This window comes from Pseudophryne corroboree, chromosome 1 (genome assembly GCF_028390025.1).
Source record: "Pseudophryne corroboree isolate aPseCor3 chromosome 1, aPseCor3.hap2, whole genome shotgun sequence".
Classification (NCBI taxonomy): domain Eukaryota; kingdom Metazoa; phylum Chordata; class Amphibia; order Anura; family Myobatrachidae; genus Pseudophryne; species Pseudophryne corroboree.
Genome location: NC_086444.1, coordinates 1068679058 through 1068699362, shown reverse-complemented (window position 1 = coordinate 1068699362; position 20305 = coordinate 1068679058). Strand labels below are relative to the sequence as shown.

Genomic DNA, 20305 nt, shown 5'->3' with positions numbered 1-20305 from the left:
TTACACCATATGCACCAAGTCCTGGAATGCGATAGATTCCGGGGAATATATCTGCTAAAGGTCGATTTTGATTGATTTTAGACCGATTTAATTAGATCTTAATCGATGTTTGGCTTCCAGGGTTATAACGCACATTTACTAACGTTTAAAATTTTATATAAAAAAATAATCTGCAAGTAAATGTGTTTTTAACCCTGGAAGCCCAACGTAAATCGATCTGATATAATAGAAAAAAATCTATCAAAATCGACCTTTAGTAAATATACCCCTGCGACTTGGATGAGGTGGGTTGCCATATCGCATTTCCCCACTGTGCCCCAGCACCCCCTGTGGCACGCATGTCAGGCCACGCATGTGCAGATAGGACTCAGGGTCATAAATCCTGAAGTCCTATCATTGCAATGGACGGCTCTTACTGCAAGAGCTTCTTTTTGATATTTTTTCAAGAAAATAGCGTTTATAAATGCTATCATGCTTGCGAAGAATGGTGGGATGTATCACAACCAAAATGCTTGCTATGTCACGCCCGGTATCTGATATCATAAGCTTTGATACATATTTTTAATGCAACCGACTTTCAGTCCACTCCCCAAGTCCTGCATTTCTCCAGACAAGAAGTCTGGGGGACATTACATGTAAGGACACTACTACTACTGGGGGACATTACATGTAAGGACACTACTACTACTGGGGGGACATTACATGTAAGGACGCTACTACTACTGGGGGACATTACATGTAAGGACACTACTACTACTGTGGGGGGCATTACATGTAAGGATGCTACTACTACTGGGGGGAGCATTACATGTAAGGACGCTGCTACTACTACTGGGGGACATTACATGTAAGGACGCTACTACTACTGGGGGACATTACATGTAAGGACACTACTACTACTACTGGGGCGGGGGGCATTACATGTAAGGACGCTACTACTACTACTACTGGGGGGGGCATTACATGTAAGGACACTACTACTACTGGGGGGACAGTACATGTAAGGATGCTACTACTACTGTGGGACATTACATGTAAGGACACTACTACTACTGGGGGGAGGGCATTACATGTAAGGACACTACTACTACTGTGGGGGGCATTACATGTAAGGATGCTACTACTACTGGGGGGACATTACATGTAAGGACGCTACTACTACTGGGGGGACATTACATGTAAGGACGCTACTACTACTGGGGGACATTACATGTAAGGATGCTACTACTACTGGGGGGAGCATTACATGTAAGGACGCTACTACTACTGGGGGGACATTACATGTAAGGACGCTACTACTACTGGGGGACATTACATGTAAGGACGCTACTACTACTGGGGGACATTACATGTAAGGACGCTACTACTACTGGGGGACATTACATGTAAGGACACTACTACTACTACTACTGGGGTGGGGGGCATTACATGTAAGGACGCTACTACTACTGGGGGGGGCATTACATGTAAGGACACTACTACTACTGGGGGGAGCATTACATGTAAGGACGCTACTACTACTGGGGGGACATTACATGTAAGGACGCTACTACTACTGGGGGGAGCATTACATGTAAGGACGCTACTACTACTACTACTGGGGGGGGGGCATTACATGTAAGGACGCTACTACTACTACTACCACTACTGGGGGGGGCATTACATGTAAGGACGCTACTACTACTGGGGGGAGCATTACATGTAAGGACGCTACTACTACTACTACTGGGGGGGGGCATTACATGTAAGGACGCTACTACTACTACTACTACTGGGGGGGGGCATTACATGTAAGGACGCTACTACTACTGGGGGGAGCATTACATGTAAGGGCGCTACTACTACTGGGGGGACATTACATGTAAGGACACTACTACTACTACTACTACTGGGGGGAGGGCATTACATGTAAGGACACTACTACTACTGGGGGGAGCATTACATATAAGGACACTACTACTACTACTACTACTGGGGGGGGGGGCATTACATGTAAGGACGCTACTACTACTGGGGGACATTACATGTAAGGACACTACTACTACTGGGGGGAGGGCATTACATGTAAGGACACTACTACTACTGGGGGGAGCATTACATATAAGGACACTACTACTACTGGGGGGGGGCATTACATGTAAGGACGCTAGTACTACTACTACTGGGGGGGGGCATTACATGTAAGGACACTACTACTACTGGGGGGAGCATTACATGTAAGGACGCTACTACTACTGGGGGGACATTACATGTAAGGACACTACTACTACTGGTGGGGGGGCATTACATGTAAGGACACTACTACTACTGGGGGAGATTACATGTAAGGACACTACTACTACTGGGGGAGATTTCATGTAAGGATGCTACTACTACTGGGGGGACATTACATGTAAGGATGCTACTACTACTGGGGGACATTACATGTAAGGACACTACTACTACTGGGGGGAGCATTACATGTAAGGACACTACTACTACTACTACTACTACTGGGGGGGAGGGCATTACATGTAAGGACACTACTACTACTGGGGGGAGTATTACATGTAAGGACACTACTACTACTACTACTACTACTACTGGGGGGGGCATTACATGTAAGGACGCTACTACTACTGGGGGACATTACATGTAAGGACACTACTACTACTACTACTGGGGCGGGGGGCATTACATGTAAGGACACTACTACTACTGGGGGGAGCATTACATGTAAGGACACTACTACTACTGGGGGGAGCATTACATGTAAGGACACTACTACTACTGGGGGAGATTTCATGTAAGAATGCTACTACTACTGGGGGGACATTACATGTAAGGACGCTACTACTACTGGGGGACATTACATGTAAGGACACTACTACTACTACTACTGGGGGGGGGGCATTACATGTAAGGACACTACTACTACTGGGGGAGATTTCATGTAAGGATGCTACTACTACTGGGGGGACATTACATGTAAGGACGCTACTACTACTGGGGGACATTACATGTAAGGACACTACTACTACTGGGGAGAGCATTACATGTAAGGACGCTACTACTACTGGGGGGACATTACATGTAAGGACGCTACTACTACTGGGGGGACATTACATGTAAGGACGCTACTACTACTGGGGGGACATTACATGTAAGGACGCTACTACTACTGGGGGGACATTACATGTAAGGACGCTACTACTACTGGGGGACATTACATGTAAGGACACTACTACTACTGGGGAGAGCACTACATGTAAGGACGCTACTACTACTGGGGGGACATTACATGTAAGGACGCTACTACTACTGGGGGGACATTACATGTAAGGACGCTACTACTACTGGGGGACATTACATGTAAGGACACTACTACTACTGGGGAGAGCATTACATGTAAGGACGCTACTACTACTGGGGGGACATTACATGTAAGGACGCTACTACTACTGGGGGGATTACATGTAAGGACGCTACTACTACTGGGGGACATTACATGTAAGGACACTACTACTACTGGGGAGAGCATTACATGTAAGGACGCTACTACTACTGGGGGGACATTACATGTAAGGACACTACTACTACTGGGGGGGGCATTACATGTAAGGACACTACTACTACTGGGGGGGGCATTACATGTAAGGACACTACTACTACTGGGGAGAGCATTACATGTAAGGACGCTACTACTACTGGGGGGACATTACATGTAAGGATGCTACTACTACTGGGGGGACATTACATGTAAGGACACTACTACTACTGGGGGAGATTTTATGTAAGGACGCTACTACTACTACTACTACTGGGGCGGGGGGCATTACATGTAAGGACACTACTACTACTGGGGGGAGCATTACATGTAAGGACACTACTACTACTGGGGGAGATTTCATGTAAGGATGCTACTACTACTGGGGGGACATTACATGTAAGGACGCTACTACTACTGGGGGACATTACATGTAAGGACACTACTACTACTACTACTGGGGGGGGCATTACATGTAAGGACACTACTACTACTGGGGGGGGGCATTACATGTAAGGACACTACTACTACTGGGGGAGATTTCATGTAAGGATGCTACTACTACTGGGGGGACATTACATGTAAGGACGCTACTACTACTGGGGGACATTACATGTAAGGACACTACTACTACTGGGGGGGGCATTACATGTAAGGACACTACTACTACTGGGGAGAGCATTACATGTAAGGACGCTACTACTACTGGGGGGACATTACATGTAAGGACGCTACTACTACTGGGGGGACATTACATGTAAGGACACTACTACTACTGGGGGAGATTTTATGTAAGGACGCTACTACTACTGGGGGGACATTACATGTAAGGACGCTACTACTACTGGGGGAGGCATTACATGTAAGGACGCTACTACTACTGGGGGGATTTTACATGTAAGGACGCTACTACTGCTGGGGGGGATTACATGTAAGGACGCTATTACTACTGGGGGGACATTACATGTAAGGACGCTACTACTACTGGGGGGGATTACATGTAAGGACGCTACTACTACTGGAGGGGGCATTACATGTAAGGACGCTACTACTACTGGGGGGACATTACATGTAAGGACGCTACTACTACTAGGGGGACATTACATGTAAGGATGCTACTACTACTGGGGTAACATTACATGTAAGGACATTACTACTACTGGGGGGCATTACATATAAGGACGCTACTACTGGAGGGGGCATTACATGTAAGGACGCTACTACTACTGGGGGGACATTACATGTAAGGACGCTACTACTACTGGGGGGACATTACATGTAAGGACGCTGCTACTACTACTGGGGGGCATTACGTATAAGGACGCTACTATTGGGGGAGCGGGCATTACATATAAGGACGCTACTACTGGGGGGCATTACGAATAAGAACGCTACTATTACTGGGGGGGGCGTTACGTATAACGATGCTACTACTACTGGGGGGGACATTGCGTATGAGGACCCTACTACTGGGGGGAGCATTACGTATAAGAGCGCTACTACTACTGGTTGGGCATTACATATAAAGGGCCCCATACACTAGAACAGAGGTGGGGAACCTCAGGCCCGCGGGCCGTATAAGGCCTGCAGAGCCACTTGATCCGGCCCGGCCAGGCTCACCTAACCGAGGGAGATGTCGGGCACCCGCTGAGATTTTGTTACTAGCGGGCGCCCGGCTTCTTCCCCTCAGCAGTAGCCGGAGGCAGGAGCTCACTCCTGAGCTCCAGCTTCCGTCTCTGGCAGTGTGCGTGTGCGGCTGTGCGGTGCTATGGGAGAGATGTCATGACGTCTCTCCCACAGTTCTGAGGAGTAGACGGCCAGGTGGAGGGCAATGGTCCAGAAGCAGGAGCGGGGCTGGTGAGTATTGTTTTTCTTTCTTTTAATGTATGTGTGTAAGCGGCGCTACTAGGGGGGCATATCTAATGGGGCATAACAAGTGACTGGGGGCATATCTAATGGGGCATAACAAGTGACTGGGGGCATATCTACTGGGGCATAACAACTGACTGGCGGTATATATACTGGGGGCATAACTACTGGGGGGCAGGCTCATTTTTAAGTTGATAATTTTTATATGGCCCCCAAAGTATTTTATAAATATCCAAATGACCCTTGGTAGAAAAAAGGTTCCCCATCCCTGCACTAGAACGATAATGCCCGATATCATACAATTTCGGGCATTCGGGACGATATTTTGGGTGAAATCGGGCATTTTGGATGTGTTTACATTACGATCCGATCCGATGCACGTTCCCGTGAGGGTCAGATCGGCTCCCCTAGATCGTTAGTGCTGCACTACTACTGGGGGTGCATTATGTATAAGGACGATACTACTACTGGGGGGCATTACATATAAGGAAGCTACTACTACGGGTGGGGCATTACGTATAAGGTGAATAAGTTTGTGCTACTGTGTGGCGTAATTTTAAATGGGGGTACTATTCTGTGGTCATGACCCTTTCTTGTGAGACTGCACCCCTTTTCCCGGCGCGCGCCAAAGGCATGCGCTGACGCTTTGTGAAATATGGGAGGGCGCAAATTCATAGTTTACAGGGGGACACCGAACACCCTAGCACTGGCCCTGGTTTGGACCATTGTTGCAATCAGACATTCTAAACCAGTGACAGGCAACCTGATATGCTTCAGAGGGCTAAATTGGGCAGCCCTCTAAACTTTTAAAGCACTGTACCACAATTTAAATATCAGTAATAAGTTAAATTAACAAAGGAAAGCATAATCTGTAATACTATATCAGACAGCTTTTTAAACAGTCATTACAAGCTATAACAATTATGGCAGCAAAGCAGGAAGTAGCTGGATGCTGTAAACGAAGGCTTGTTGCTAGAGCTGTCTGTGCGATATGTAATAAAATTGTCAACATTTTGGATTTATTGTCGATATTGTAAAAGTTGACAGGCACAATGTTGACAGGTCATGCCAGAGTTAGGGTTAAGGTTAGGCTTCCATTGGGGTTTGCATTATGCTGCCGTTAGGATTAGGCTGTGGTTAGGATTATATGCATGGAAAACCCTATGTCGACAAGCTGACTGATGACATTCACAATGTCTACATTCAGGCAGTGTCGACATAACACCTTTGTAATCATTGAGACCATATTGACATTCTGAATATTATATGACACCCGTCTGTGCTTTCTCAGAGCTAGGATAAGTACAGCCTCCAAAATCAATATAAAGTCTGTATTTTTCCTGCATACATCAAATAATTGTGAAATAATGGAAGCTTAATTCATCAATCCTAATTTATCATGTGTGCTTGGTCTCCCCTAATAGGTGCTGTTTTAACATTGACGTGCCCTCACAGTATTTCCCAGGCATGGTGTCAGATAATGAACACATCACAGAACACACTGTCATTCACCATACACAACATGAGTCCTTCTGCCAACGAAACGAACTTGAGCACTGCAACATCTTTCAGAAACAAATACAACCTCTACATTGGTTTAATGCTGGCAATAAGCTCCAGCCTTTTCATTGGCTCGAGTTTTATCATGAAGAAAAAAGGCCTATTACGATTGGCTGAGAAAGGAGTCACCAGAGCGGGTAAGGAAAATAAAGCATATTTGTTCATGATAAGATAAGCAGAGCATTCCAGCTGTTAGTTATGGTGTGTATTATGCAGCAGTGCTATGGAAATAATATATCACCTGTTGCTGTGGGGAAGTGGCTGAATTATTCAATGTGATTTTATTTTGAATATTAGTAAATTACTTTGCCGTAGTGGTTAACTAATAATAAGTAGCAGTAGTAAAAAAAACATACAGTATGAGCTGGAACAGTGGTGCATAAAAGGAAATGGTGCAAAGTGAAATAACAGCGCTAGTCAACAAAAAATAGTATAATTGTGACACAGTAACACGTGAGGCACATAGAGACCACCAAAAGGCACTTAAGATAGAAAGGGAAAGCTTTAAACATAGACCTATGGCCCTCATTCCGAGTTGTTCGCTCGCTAGCCGCTTTTCGCAGCAGTGCACACGCTAAGCCGCCGCCCTCTGGGAGTGAATCTTAGCTTAGCTGAATTGCGAACAAAGTATTCGCAATATTGCGAAAAGACTTTTCTTTGCAGTTTCTGAGTAGCTCGAGACTTACTCTTCCAGTGCAATCAGTTCAGTGCTTGTCGTTCCTGGTTTGACGTCACAAACACACCCAGCGTTCGCCCAGACACTCCCCTGTTTCTACAGCCACTCCCGCGTTTTTCCCAGAAACTGCAGCGTTTTTTCACACACACCCATAAAACGGTCAGTTTCCGCCCAGAAACACCCACTTCCTGCCAATCACACTCCGATCACCAGAACGAAGAAAAAACCTCGTAATGCCGTGAGTAAAATACCAAACGTCTTAGCAAATTTACTTGACGCAGCCGCAGTGCGAACATTGCGCATGCGCAGTTAGCGGAAAATCGCACCGATGCGAAGAAAAATAACGAGCGAACAACTCGGAATGAGAGCCAATGGGCACACCATCTGCACATAAGCGCATGTCATACGAGACAGTGGGCCTAATTCAGACCTGATTGTAGCAGCTACTTTGTTAGCAGATGGGCAAAACCAAGGTGGTCATTCCGAGTTGATCGCAGCAGCAATTTTGTTAGCAGTTGGGCAAAACCATGTGCACTGCAGGTGGGGCAAATATAACGTGCAGAGAGAGTTAGATTTGGGTGGGGTGTGTTCAAACTGGAATCTAGATTGCAGTGTAAGAATAAAGCAGCCAGTATTTACCCTGCACAGAAACAAAATAACCCACCCAAATCTAACTCTCTCTGCAAATGTTATATCTGCCCCCACTGCAGTGCACATGGGTGGTCATTTCAAGTTGTTCGCTCGCTGCTAATTTAAGCAGAATTGCTAATAGGCTAAAATCCGGCAGTTCTGCGCATGTGTATGCACAGCAGGGCGCACGAGCTAATCAATTTTACACAAAACTATGCTATTTTACTCACGGGCGAACAAAGCTTTTCAATCGCTCTGCTGATCGTAGAGTGATTGACAGGAAGTGGGTGTTTCTGGGCGGAAACTGGCCGTTTTCAGGGAGTTTGCTAAAAAACGCAGGCGTGCCAGGTAAAAACGCAGGAGTGGCTGGAGAAACGGAGGAGTGGCTGGCCGGACGCAGGGCGTGTTTGTGACGTCAAACCAGGAACTAAACGGACTGAGGTGATTGCAATCTAGGAGTAGGTCTGGAGCTACTCAGAAACTGCAAGGAAATACTTAATAGCAGAATTGCTAATCTTTCGTTAGCAATTCTGCTATGCTAAGATACACTCTCAAAGGGCGGCGGCCTAGCGTGTGCAATGCTGCTAAAAGTAGCTAGCGAGCGAACAACTCGGAATGAGGGCCATGGTTTTGTCCAATTGCTAACAAACTTGCTGCTGCGATAAACTCAGAATTACCCCCCATGTGCACTGCAGTGGGGGGCAGATATAACATGTGCAGAGAGAGTTAGATTGGGGCGGGGTGTGTTAAAACTGAAATCTAAATTGCAGTGTGAAAATAAAGCAGCCCGTATTTACCCTGCACAGAAACAATATAACCCACCCAAATCTAACTCTCTCTGCACATGTTATATCTGCCTCACCTGCAGTGCACATGGTTTTGCCTATCTGCTAAGAAAGTTGCTGTTACGATTAGGTCTGAATTAGGCCCACTGTATGTAGAGGTGTTTCCTAACTGGATTTGAAAGAATTCAGTGAAGCTTTCCCAGGTGGTACAGAGTTGGTGTGAGCAACCCTTTCTGTAAGGAAGATTCCACCTAGTCCGTATGGAATATTATGAAAACGTTTCTCTTGAAGTAGGACAAGAGGCCCTCTGTGTGTACATTTAGAGGACTCTTCTTCTTGCCTGGGCCAACCCATCTCCCAGCACATATCACACCATGACATCAAGGATTGGGGGCCGCAAGCAGAGCACTGAGCACTCTCAAATCCAAGTACAGTTGGCACCGGGGCACCAGCACCACTGGCATGCCACTAGTTACAGCTCTGGATTTCTATCTCCACTGGGAACTCTACTACCTGATGGGGAAGGTGACCCTTCAAACAGTCTCACAGGCAGTGAATGAATTGCTCTAGGGGAGTCACACGTCTAACATACAGTAGTAGTACACTGTTAGATGACTGGCCAGTATCACAACTGCAGGATGGCGAGATGTAGGCCCAGTAAAAAAATCTTCTGGTCCATCTCCTTATAGTATCTTTTATGATTTTGTATTTGGTTCTCTGTAGTTCTAGTAGAATTGTTTTGTATGGGTATATTATTCATCAGTCTCAATGGATTTTATGTTGCTGTTACATCGGTATGTGATCGTGAGGTCGACACTGTGTACAGTGATTATGTTGATATCACAATGCCGTCTCCAGGATCCCAACACTGGTTTAATGCTCCTTACGGCATTTTACCTGTGTGGGTGTTATAACTTTAAACGTGCCGATTACCGTCATGTTTAAGGTAGCTATAAGGAGCATTAAACCCGTCTCTGGATCCCTCTGTATTTGGCATCCTTATTGATAGTGTAGTGTGCCTTATAGCTTAGCTTACTAACTACAACTCATTACAAGCTTATAATGTTCCATTTTTGTGTTTTTCAAATGATTTCCTCTATGAATTAGTTAAATGTTTGTTAAAAACAAAGCAGTCATGTGCGCGATTCTGTGATAACCAACGCTCACCTTCACCGCGGACTTTGAAATGGCAAATTGTTTTATTGATCTCTTTATAGAACAGTGTGCAACCTTTTTATAGCAGAGATTATCAAGATATATTTGAAAGTAAAGCAAACATGTGTCTTGTCTGCAGTGGGTGGAATGTAACCTAGCTGCGGTGAAAAGGTCACTGATTTTTATTGTTTGTGTTGTAATTGCTATAAAAGGGAAAAAATCAATAAAGTAAAAAAAATAATGACATTAGGAATGGTAAATCTAGGTAGTGTTTAACTGTGCGTTATATACACCTATTCATGACATTAAAGCAACTACTTCCAAGGTCATGTGATCATGTTTTCTAGATATAGTTTGGGTACACACTCCAGCGATCATGTTCCCTCCTTCATTAGCATACTACAGCGCGCTAGCGAGTCAGGTTTTTATGTGCAGCACACCAAATCTGATTAAACCTAAGGGGTATATTTACTAAGCCTTGGACAGACCTAAAGTGGATGGAGATAAAGTACCAGCCAATCAGCTCCTAACTGTCATGTTACATGCTGTGTTTGAAAAATGCCAGGAGCTGGTTGGCTGGTACTTTATCTCTCTCCAAGGCTTAGTAAATAGACCCCAGTGTTATTCATAGCTATTTGGCAGTTCTGCCCCCATACTCTATTTGGCAGTTCTGCCCCATACAGCCTGCTGTAACCTGAAAACTATGTATTCTGTTCTAGTAAAATAAATTGTGATGTCCAACTATATCTAAAGGAAAACTATTTTCAGCTGAAATTTTTTTTTTAAATAAAAATTTTTAAATAATAATTTGGTAGCATTCTGTAAGATTAATCAAATATAATAATTTCTGCTGGTCTCTCTCAATTCTCAGGATCCACTGGTACCCCGCCGGGTCTAATGGGCCTATGCAACACTCCTCTTCTGTCATGCAGGCTGTGCAAGTGTATCCCTTCAATTTTTGCGCACACTGCCTTTTTTTCTGTTGTGAAGTAATTTACATACATCAGTTTTGCATCAGTGACATTGTGTTCTCTCTAATATTGCTCTCCAGCCGGTGCAATGTTGAGGCTGCCCCCATGACTGTCCCACAGCTTTGTGCACTGAAATTAGAGCTCCTGCCCGTATATATATATATATATATATATATATATATATATATATATATACTAGTTATAGTGCACTGTTCGTTTTAAAAATGTATTGCTATTTTTGTTACCCATGCTCTTCTGCATCTGGACACCATATATTGTGGCTTAGTAAGAGGGGCGCTGCTTTATTAGTAACCACCAATCACCACTGAATGCCGCCATTCATCACTCAGTACCACCAGAACGTTGTCATCGGTGTTAGTAGACTTCTGTTTAATAAACCACTGCTGCAATCTGTAACCATGAGGGGCATGTAGCAATAGCGTTTATTATCTCTTAGTAGTAAAAGAATAATAATGGCGTTCTGCTGCGCACATCACCAAATATACTAAATGTGTGATACACAGGCTTCTGTGGTGCCAAGTAGCACTTCATTTACTGGAGTCCTTCAAGTCCTGGCCTCCTCCTTTCTTTATATGCATTAGGCACATGTGTAACGTCCTGTGATTGAAAGTGTCTGCGTGTTACTTATACTCCTTTCACACCGCAAACCCGGCTCGACCCTGTATTTATCTTAGTACTCTTGCCTAGGTGTCACTGTGAGGTGGCAGTTCTAAGCATGGTAACTGGATTCTGTAGGTAACCTGACTTGACCAGTGACTCCCTGTAACTCTAAGGGATCAGTTATTGTACTGACATTTCTGTTTAATATGGATAATGTTGTTTTACAGGACAGGGCGGATTCTCTTACCTAAAAGAATGGCTCTGGTGGGCTGGCCTTCTGTCAAGTAAGTCTTACTGCTAATCTGTCAATGCGCGAGTGATTTACCCATGTCTGTGCTGTGCCAGCTGGATAGGACACAGCCAGCAGTGTTTACATGTGAGGGCACACCTATTCATTCATCAGGGTGGTGATGATATTCTACTCTTACTTATTGCCTCAGATTTATTGCCACCCGTAATATTCAGTTATCTCATGTGTTAGGCAATAAAGAATTCACGGAAAGATCATACAAAACATAGAGGCTTCCGTCCTACGCCTCAGACTTCAAAAGCCCCAACTAACCACTGTTTGTGAATAGCACTAGTAAAGTCTAAGTATTTATAAGGTTTAATGAATGGATCTATTCCAGAAACAACAAGAGTACAAGTTTAGGCAGATATTTCTCATTGATGTTCTCCACGCCTTGTTTATTGGGGGGATAAACATACAATTTTAGACAAATATGGAAGTGGAGAGAAGGACACACATGAATTTGATTATCCCTGTGCTGTTTTAATCTCCCAGATATCTGTTAAACTCGAGTTTAGAGTAGCTGGTCCAGGCTCCCAGGAGAGTGGACCAGTGCCTTAGATCCTGCCCAGTCCCTCTATGGTGTCGTTATCCTGAGTTACCATCCTGACAGTCAAAATGCTGAGAGTGGCATCCGGAGGTTCAAAATCCTGACCCCCCCCCCCCCCCCCCCCCCCGGGCCTATTCCTGAGCCCAGTGCTTGCCATCGGGATCCGTCAGGATTCAGACCATCGGGATGGCGCTGTTGGTATTCTGATAGTCGGGATAGTGAATGCCGGGATATTAACTACATCCCATATAAATGGCCCTACATGTATTCACGGAGGATGCTTTTTTTTTCTTTATTGAAAGTCATAAACTGGTATTTAAAATTGCAACTGGATCACCCTTTTATTTTCTATCCTAACATTCATCTGTTGACCTTCTTCATTTATAGTGGGGGCAGGAGAAGCCGCCAACTTCATCGCATACGCCTTTGCACCTGCCACTCTGGTGACGCCACTTGGTGCGCTGAGTGTCCTCATCTGGTAAGTGTGACGTTTCGCGCTGTCATTTATCTGTATTAGCAGCTTTCTATGCTTACATACTTTCTATCGGAGTGGAAGATTTCATGTGAATAATGAGGCAAGGAAAGGTTTCTCTACCGAGCCTCCCAGAAAACTGACATTCTAACAGTTATGGGCTGGCATTAATACTGTCAGGTGACTCCTATACATTGGGTGGTACAGGCTGCAAACGATCAACAATACAACTCATCATTTTGAATTTTCAAGCCCATAAAAAGATAATGGGGGAGGTGTATCAAACCTTCTGGAGAAATAAAGTGGAAACGTTGCCCACAGCAACCAGTCAGCTCTGTAATTTTGTAGACTGTGCTAGATAGCTCATTGGTTGCTATGGGCAACATCTCCACTTTATCTGCTCTGTAAACTAATGTGTAATATATGCACAATGATTTGGCCATGTATGGTGGCAGGTATATTGCAGTAGAAAGCTAACAAACCAGTTTGTTCCTATTAAGAAACCATACATAGGACCAATTCTACACCATGCTTTTCCCAATAGAAGAGTGCACTGTTCATAAGAGCACAATCACTGTTGGATGACAGGCAGTAGTGATGGCATAATGCGCCTCCCTTATCACACAAGTGCATGGGCTCTGATGATAGAGCTGGCCACACGCATGGCAGTTTTGTTGGCTCAAAGGGGCTAATTCAGACCTGATCGCTGCTGTGCGTTTTCGCACAACAGCGATCAGGTCTGAACTGCGCATGCGCCGCAGTGCGCCGGCGCATACCAGACAGCTGACGGCTGTCTCAGCCCTGCGATCGCCGGTTGATGGGTGGGAGGGGGCGTGCCGGCGGCATTTGGCCGGCGTTTAGGGGGGCGCGGTCCGGGCAACACAGCCACTGCGACCCGAGCAGCAGGGAGCTACTCTTCCAGTACAAAAGCATCGCCGCTGTGCGATGCTTTTGTACTTATGTGGGGGGTTGGGCAAGACATGCGGGGTGGACTAGCCCTGTGCTGGGTGTCCCCCGCATGTCTGTGTGACTGATCGTAGATGTGCTAAATTTAGTACGTCTACGATCAGGTCTGAATTAGGCCAAAAATCTTTACAGTCAACCGATAATGATTTAAATTGGTCAGAATGGGGCCAAATTAGGGACACACCAGGATAACCGGCGATACGGCACTCATCCTGAGCTTCATATGTGTGACCAGTTTAAAAAGACAGAATGAATTCCATCATAATAATGAATTACGCTTGTTGTCTCTTGTGTATTATCAGTGCGGTGCTGTCATCCTATTTCCTGCATGAAAAGCTGAACATTCACGGCAAGGTAGGATGTCTCCTGTGTATACTCGGCTCCACTATGATGGTAATACATGCTCCGCACGAAGAAGAGGTCACATCTCTGCATGATATGGAGATTAAACTAAGAGATCCAGGTCAGTATTTAACTTTTTTTTTACACAAATATACAGTACATAAAGATGCTTTATGGGACCCCTACCATTATAGCTTACGACAGATATCTGCCTGAATTAATAAAAAAAAAAAATTTTTAACCCGAAACATGCAAAGTGCTGTTCCGTTGTACCATGGTTATAAGGTTACAGTACTTTGGAATGATATAGATGATACTGTACTATTAAAACATGAGTATGGACAACCCAAAAAACTTATTTTCTTCATTCCCTAGTGTCTTTATTGCAGTAAGCCTGATTCAGAGATGAACGTAATTAGCACAGTCGCTGTGTCATTGCACAAAAGCAGCATTAAGCGTCTGTAGTAGAAATACACCCACTTTTCTTTTGTGATCTGCTGCTGCCGCCGCAGCATCGGATCATCTGCGTGAAAATCAGTCATCTGAGTAATCCCAAGTTACTCAGGATGACCAGGAAATTCACGCTGCTGAAGCCAGGGAATCTGCATTCAAGTACGCAGCCACTGGTTTCAGAACACCCAGAAAATGGTCTCAATATTACCCTGTAAACATATGTACATCTCTGAATTAGGCCAAAGGTTTTTATATTGTCATCTAACTTTGCTTGTGGTTTTATTCTTGTCTGTGTATTTTATTTTGTATTTTCTTTTCCCAACAGGTTTCATTACCTTTGCTACACTGGCAGTTGTGATGTCCTTGATCCTTATATTGGTGGTTGCTCCAAAGATCGGCCAAACAAACATCCTAGTGTATATCGCCATTTGTTCTGTAATTGGCGCATTCTCCGTGTCAAGTGTCAAAGGCCTGGGCATAGCCATCCATGAACTTATAGAGAGGAAGCCCGTTTACAGAGACCCACTTTTCTACATCTTACTGGCCATTTTAATTATATCTGTCAGTACACAGATCAACTATCTCAACAAAGCCTTGGATGTGTTCAATACGTCCATAGTGACCCCTATATATTATGTCTTCTTTACCACTATGGTGGTGACTTGTTCTGTGATTCTGTTCAAGGAATGGAACAGCATGGATATCCAGGACATGATTGGGACACTGAGTGGCTTCCTCACCATTATCATTGGAATTTTCCTTTTGCACGCTTTCAAGAACACCAACATCACATGGAGCCACATCACGTCTGGAATCCATAAAGAGAGAACAACGTTCCCCAATGGACAAGAAGACCAGCACAGTTTGCTTGGGAATGCTGAACATTCTGTGCTGTCATTTGAGGATGACCATTCCGTCTTAAGCAGAGCTAACCAACATCACTGAGAGAAGCTGTGCCTACATAGTGGATAGAAGTCTTGCACCATTCCTGTATTGCTGCACGGGGTAGTGTTCCACAATTCCTCAGACCTCAACAAACGTATATGTTCTGTACGTTCTGCACAGAGACAGAAAAATGACTCCTTTTAAATGGAGTATTTACATATTTTATATGAGAACAATTTGTGTTTTCAAACTAAGGTGGAAAAAGTTTTTCCAGTTTTAATTATTTTTACATTTGACTGCTTTTTGTATTACATCAGGACAGCTGACTACTGGGTTGGAAGTAGTTCCTCCTCCATCGACTGTATTGTATAAAAGGATTCCACTCATATCGGCTCCAACTAGTGAAGATTATTTTTTTAATATTATATAATTATAATATATAGCAGCACTTCCATAAAAAGAAAACACGCAAAGTAGATCGGGCTTGGTGTCACTAAACTGAACATTATTACCTGCTATGTGATGTCAGCCTCCAAGGTGTACAAGATTTATAGCTATGGAAGCAGCTGAGGCATCCACCTAGCAGGCAGAGGTATCGCGGTTTGCTGCAGGCAAGTCATATTCTGGCCAGTTGGAGCTGAATTGTTATATGTGATAAAAACCACTGTACATACATTTTATTTGCAAAATTGACAATGATTTTATTAATTGTACACTGAATGTATATTACATGTTAGGATTCCTTAATGTTTTTGTGGCCTACTTTTCCCAAGCATACAGCCATGCCCTGTATGAGCTGCTCTAACAAGTCCTTTTACTGCAGATTGCACTACAATGCTGTCCAGTATCTCCCCAGCAAGAAAACTATTTATTGGACATCTAAACGTTAGTGGTCTTATAGAAAATAATAATTGTAATTACAAACAGAGAATAAGATCACTATGAGAAGTGGGTGTAAATCTCTGAATTAAGTCAACATGGCCATATTTAAAGTTTCCCTATTTAAGCACAACGGAATGGATACAATCTAACATTTGTACTCCAAAAATTCTTCTTAGCTCAACTACACCTGATCCTACGGTAGCCTTACGAGGCCAGTGCATGCGTTCAGGATTTTTCTCATAGAGGTACAGGAGGGATCACTACGAATCATTATGGATCCAAGCAGAAAAAAGACATTCCTTATACAGTACAGGGTCACATGACCACCGGCATCCCGAAAGCCAGGATGATAACCACATTCACAGTACAGTATGTACATTTAGGAAATGGCCAGCTGAGAGAACTTGGTGTAGACAGTGCTGAGCAGAGACAAGTGACAGGAATGCTCTACTTGTAGGAGTTTGGCAGTGGTACAGGGAATTACTGGCATCTAAGACTGGGTTCTTGCACTACAGGATTGTCATTTTGTTTTTTCACGAAATACGTCGTTAGCCACATAATGGGGATTGGAAACAAACACGTATTGTCTAATACAGGAATTTCTATGGAGGGTGTGGAACAGTTTGCTGATCTTACAAAATGACAAGAATGTAGAACTGTCAAGTTATGACCTTTCAGTTCTGAATAGGAGTAAATATATGCTGTTCTCTCTCCCCATGTGGGTGACTCCATATACATGAACTAATATATATATATATATAGTAGATAGCAGGTTCAATATACGTCAGCCATATCTCTACACCAGCAGTTGTCTGACTATGGATAACTATAGCAAGGTGACACCGTAACAAATGACCACAGCAAAACCTGCATAACTTCTGTGCACATTTTATCTTGCACAAAATGAAAAGAAGCTTTCCATTAGACTTGTGAATTGGCAGAACTACCTGAGGATACGGACTTTATAGGGGGACCTTTCCCAGTGATGCCGCGTTTCTCTCCAGTTATCAGCTACAGGTTTATGGTGAAAGCCATTTTGTTTTAGTATTTCTTTGTCTGTTTGTGTTCTCAGCAATATTACTTTGCTTGATAACTCTAACACTAGTGTCATTCTATGGATGATCAAGAGAATGTCCTATTTTGAATACAATAGCAATTAAATTAATGTACAATAGGCACTCACTATATCTCATCCACTATTATAGACTGTGTATTATATAGAAATGTCAATTATTTTCTATTCTATACACACTACGCAGAGTTATCCCCTGGCAACTTATCACTCATGATCTACCTCTTAGTACTTTGTATGCAGACAACTCTGTAAGGCCTTCCTGCATTGTACGTGGACCCCTTTCCCCATTTGTAAATGTAGTATAGGAAGTAATTGTTTTATTTGTAAATGGATTTGTATACACACACACAAACACACACACATTTATATATGTTTGTGTGTACAGATATGTAGATAGACTTAGGCTCTTTTTCTAAATTGCAGTAACATTTAAACGGTGACAACTAAATAACCTACTGTTTGGGTGATGGCATCATGTCCTAAGTTACTTAATAGCGTGTGATGGAGAATCGTCTCCGTATTTATATCTGTGAATAGGTTGGACAAGTAAGCAGATCATTGAGGGAAGTCCTAATACAACACTGCCAGAACATACTGCATTGCATGTACTGGTGAAAGGTGTGCTGTATACTGACAGAGTAAGACACACACCATATGCTGGAGTTCTCAATTTCTTTTCCTGACTAGAATATCATTCTTGCTTGATTAGAAGTCACAGACACCAGGGGGCTTATATAGGTAGAGTCGGGTTGTAAAACCCTTCACTTCAGGATGTGCTTCTGCCCAATATTTAAAAGGGCAATGCTTTTATTAGCAAGACATGGCTAGTAGAAATATTGCACTTTTAAATATCGGGCAGAAACATGACCCGAAGTGACGGGTTTTACAACCCGACTCTTCATAAGTAAGCCCCCTGGTGTCTGTGAAACTAGCTGGGGTAAATTTACTAAGACGGGAGTTCTATTTAAGATGGAATGTTGCCCTCAGCAACCAATCAGATTCTACTTCTCATTTATCTATCACCTTCTAGAAGATAATACCTGGAATCTGATTGGTTGCTATGGACAATATCCCATCTTAAATAGAACTCCCATCTTAGTAAATTTAGCCCTATCTGTCTGAAAACATTGTGCACAAAGGGCATGTCACCCATAGGGTTTTCCATTGGCAAAGTAAGAATATCCCAATTCTAATCAACCTGACCCGAACTGCAGCCAATGTAATGTGGACATTCTGTAATTGTCGATACTATGAATAACGACAGTAGGAACATATACCACCGGGGGTAATTCTGCTATACACTGGGGTATTTTCTTATTATCTTCTTCCTTGCATCTGGTTAACAAGTAGCACAGTACATGTGTGTAACACAAATCCCCCTATATCTTTATACACTATTAATGATTACCTCTCTGATTTACTATGGTATTACATCCTACCACCTTAAACTGTGACTTGGAGAACCACCAATCTGATGTTTTAGGATCCCATAGCTAGTTTGTAGTTTTATGTGGCCTTAAACACAGTTGTTCATTATATTATTTACTGAAAACCTGAACAAGAATGCTGACCATAAAAATAATTATATTTCCAAAAGTTTCCAAATCAATGCTGAGATATTTTTAAATTGTACGGTTGTAGATGTTTTGCACATTTATTTACCAATTCAATCTTTTGAATTTGTAGGCAGTGAAAACTGCTCTGTAATTCACAATTTTCATATCTGAGTCACTTTACTGTTATAATTGCCAAAATATATACTGTATATATGTTATTCTTTTATTTTTTATATAACCATGCAGAAATTATTTAAACTGGGCTGCCCTCTAGTGGTATATTGTATGAACATTTTGCAATTTTATCAGCATCATCAGGACTCTGGCCAGAGTTTCAAAGGCCCCCTAAGGATTCCTCACACCGGTTCCTATACAGAACAATAAAATGGATTACCCACTAAAGTTGTTTACCATTAACAGACACAATATGATGCTAGGACTCTACATTTGTTCCTATCATGACATGCCATACCTTTAAATGGTCCCTGATTTAATCTTGAAGAATAATAATCCTTCTGTGTACCCGAATCACTCTCACATTTACAGTTTGTTGCTGATCACATGTGGTGCTGTCTAGATGGAACTTGGTGCATTCTAAAATAACTTTCGACAAGGTCGATATTTAAAAGAAGATGATCCACACCTTCAAACTTTTACTCATATAAGTAGGGGAGTACATGGCTATAACTAAAGAGATAAGGGAGCACAGTACATATTATTGCATTATGAAAATACCTAAACATACAGTATGAGTGGCTGCTTGGTAAAATGTCAGGAAACCTTCCAATGAATAGTATTGGCACTTTTACAAAACATTTCTGCTCCTCGGAAGATATCTGGCACTCAGTCAGTGACTAAGTATAGCACTGCAATACTGCACTAGGTGTGTAAGAGAAGTCATTTTCCAAACGTTTTAGCAATGGTTTTAATAGGGGCGGTTGTCCGACATTTAAATATATTTGTATGTTATACAAAATAAATAGTTTCCTATTATATGTAAATTATATACAGTTGTAATATGTTTATATCTCAGGAATCAACA

At 43.0% G+C, this 20305-nt stretch overlaps 1 protein-coding gene across 1 annotated transcript in view; it reads left to right on the top strand.

Moving 5' to 3' along the window:
• NIPAL1 (NIPA like domain containing 1) overlaps window positions 1–18473 on the top strand; it is a 50402-nt gene extending 31929 nt beyond the window's left edge. Inside the window, exons 2-6 of the mRNA XM_063920971.1 lie at window positions 6820–7092; window positions 12021–12077; window positions 13020–13110; window positions 14373–14533; window positions 15191–18473. Of these exons, the coding sequence (XP_063777041.1) occupies window positions 6820–7092; window positions 12021–12077; window positions 13020–13110; window positions 14373–14533; window positions 15191–15810 (1202 nt within the window). The 3' untranslated portion in view covers window positions 15811–18473. The remainder of the gene's footprint in view (window positions 1–6819; window positions 7093–12020; window positions 12078–13019; window positions 13111–14372; window positions 14534–15190) is intronic.
• The last annotated feature ends 1832 nt before the right edge of the window (window positions 18474–20305 follow it).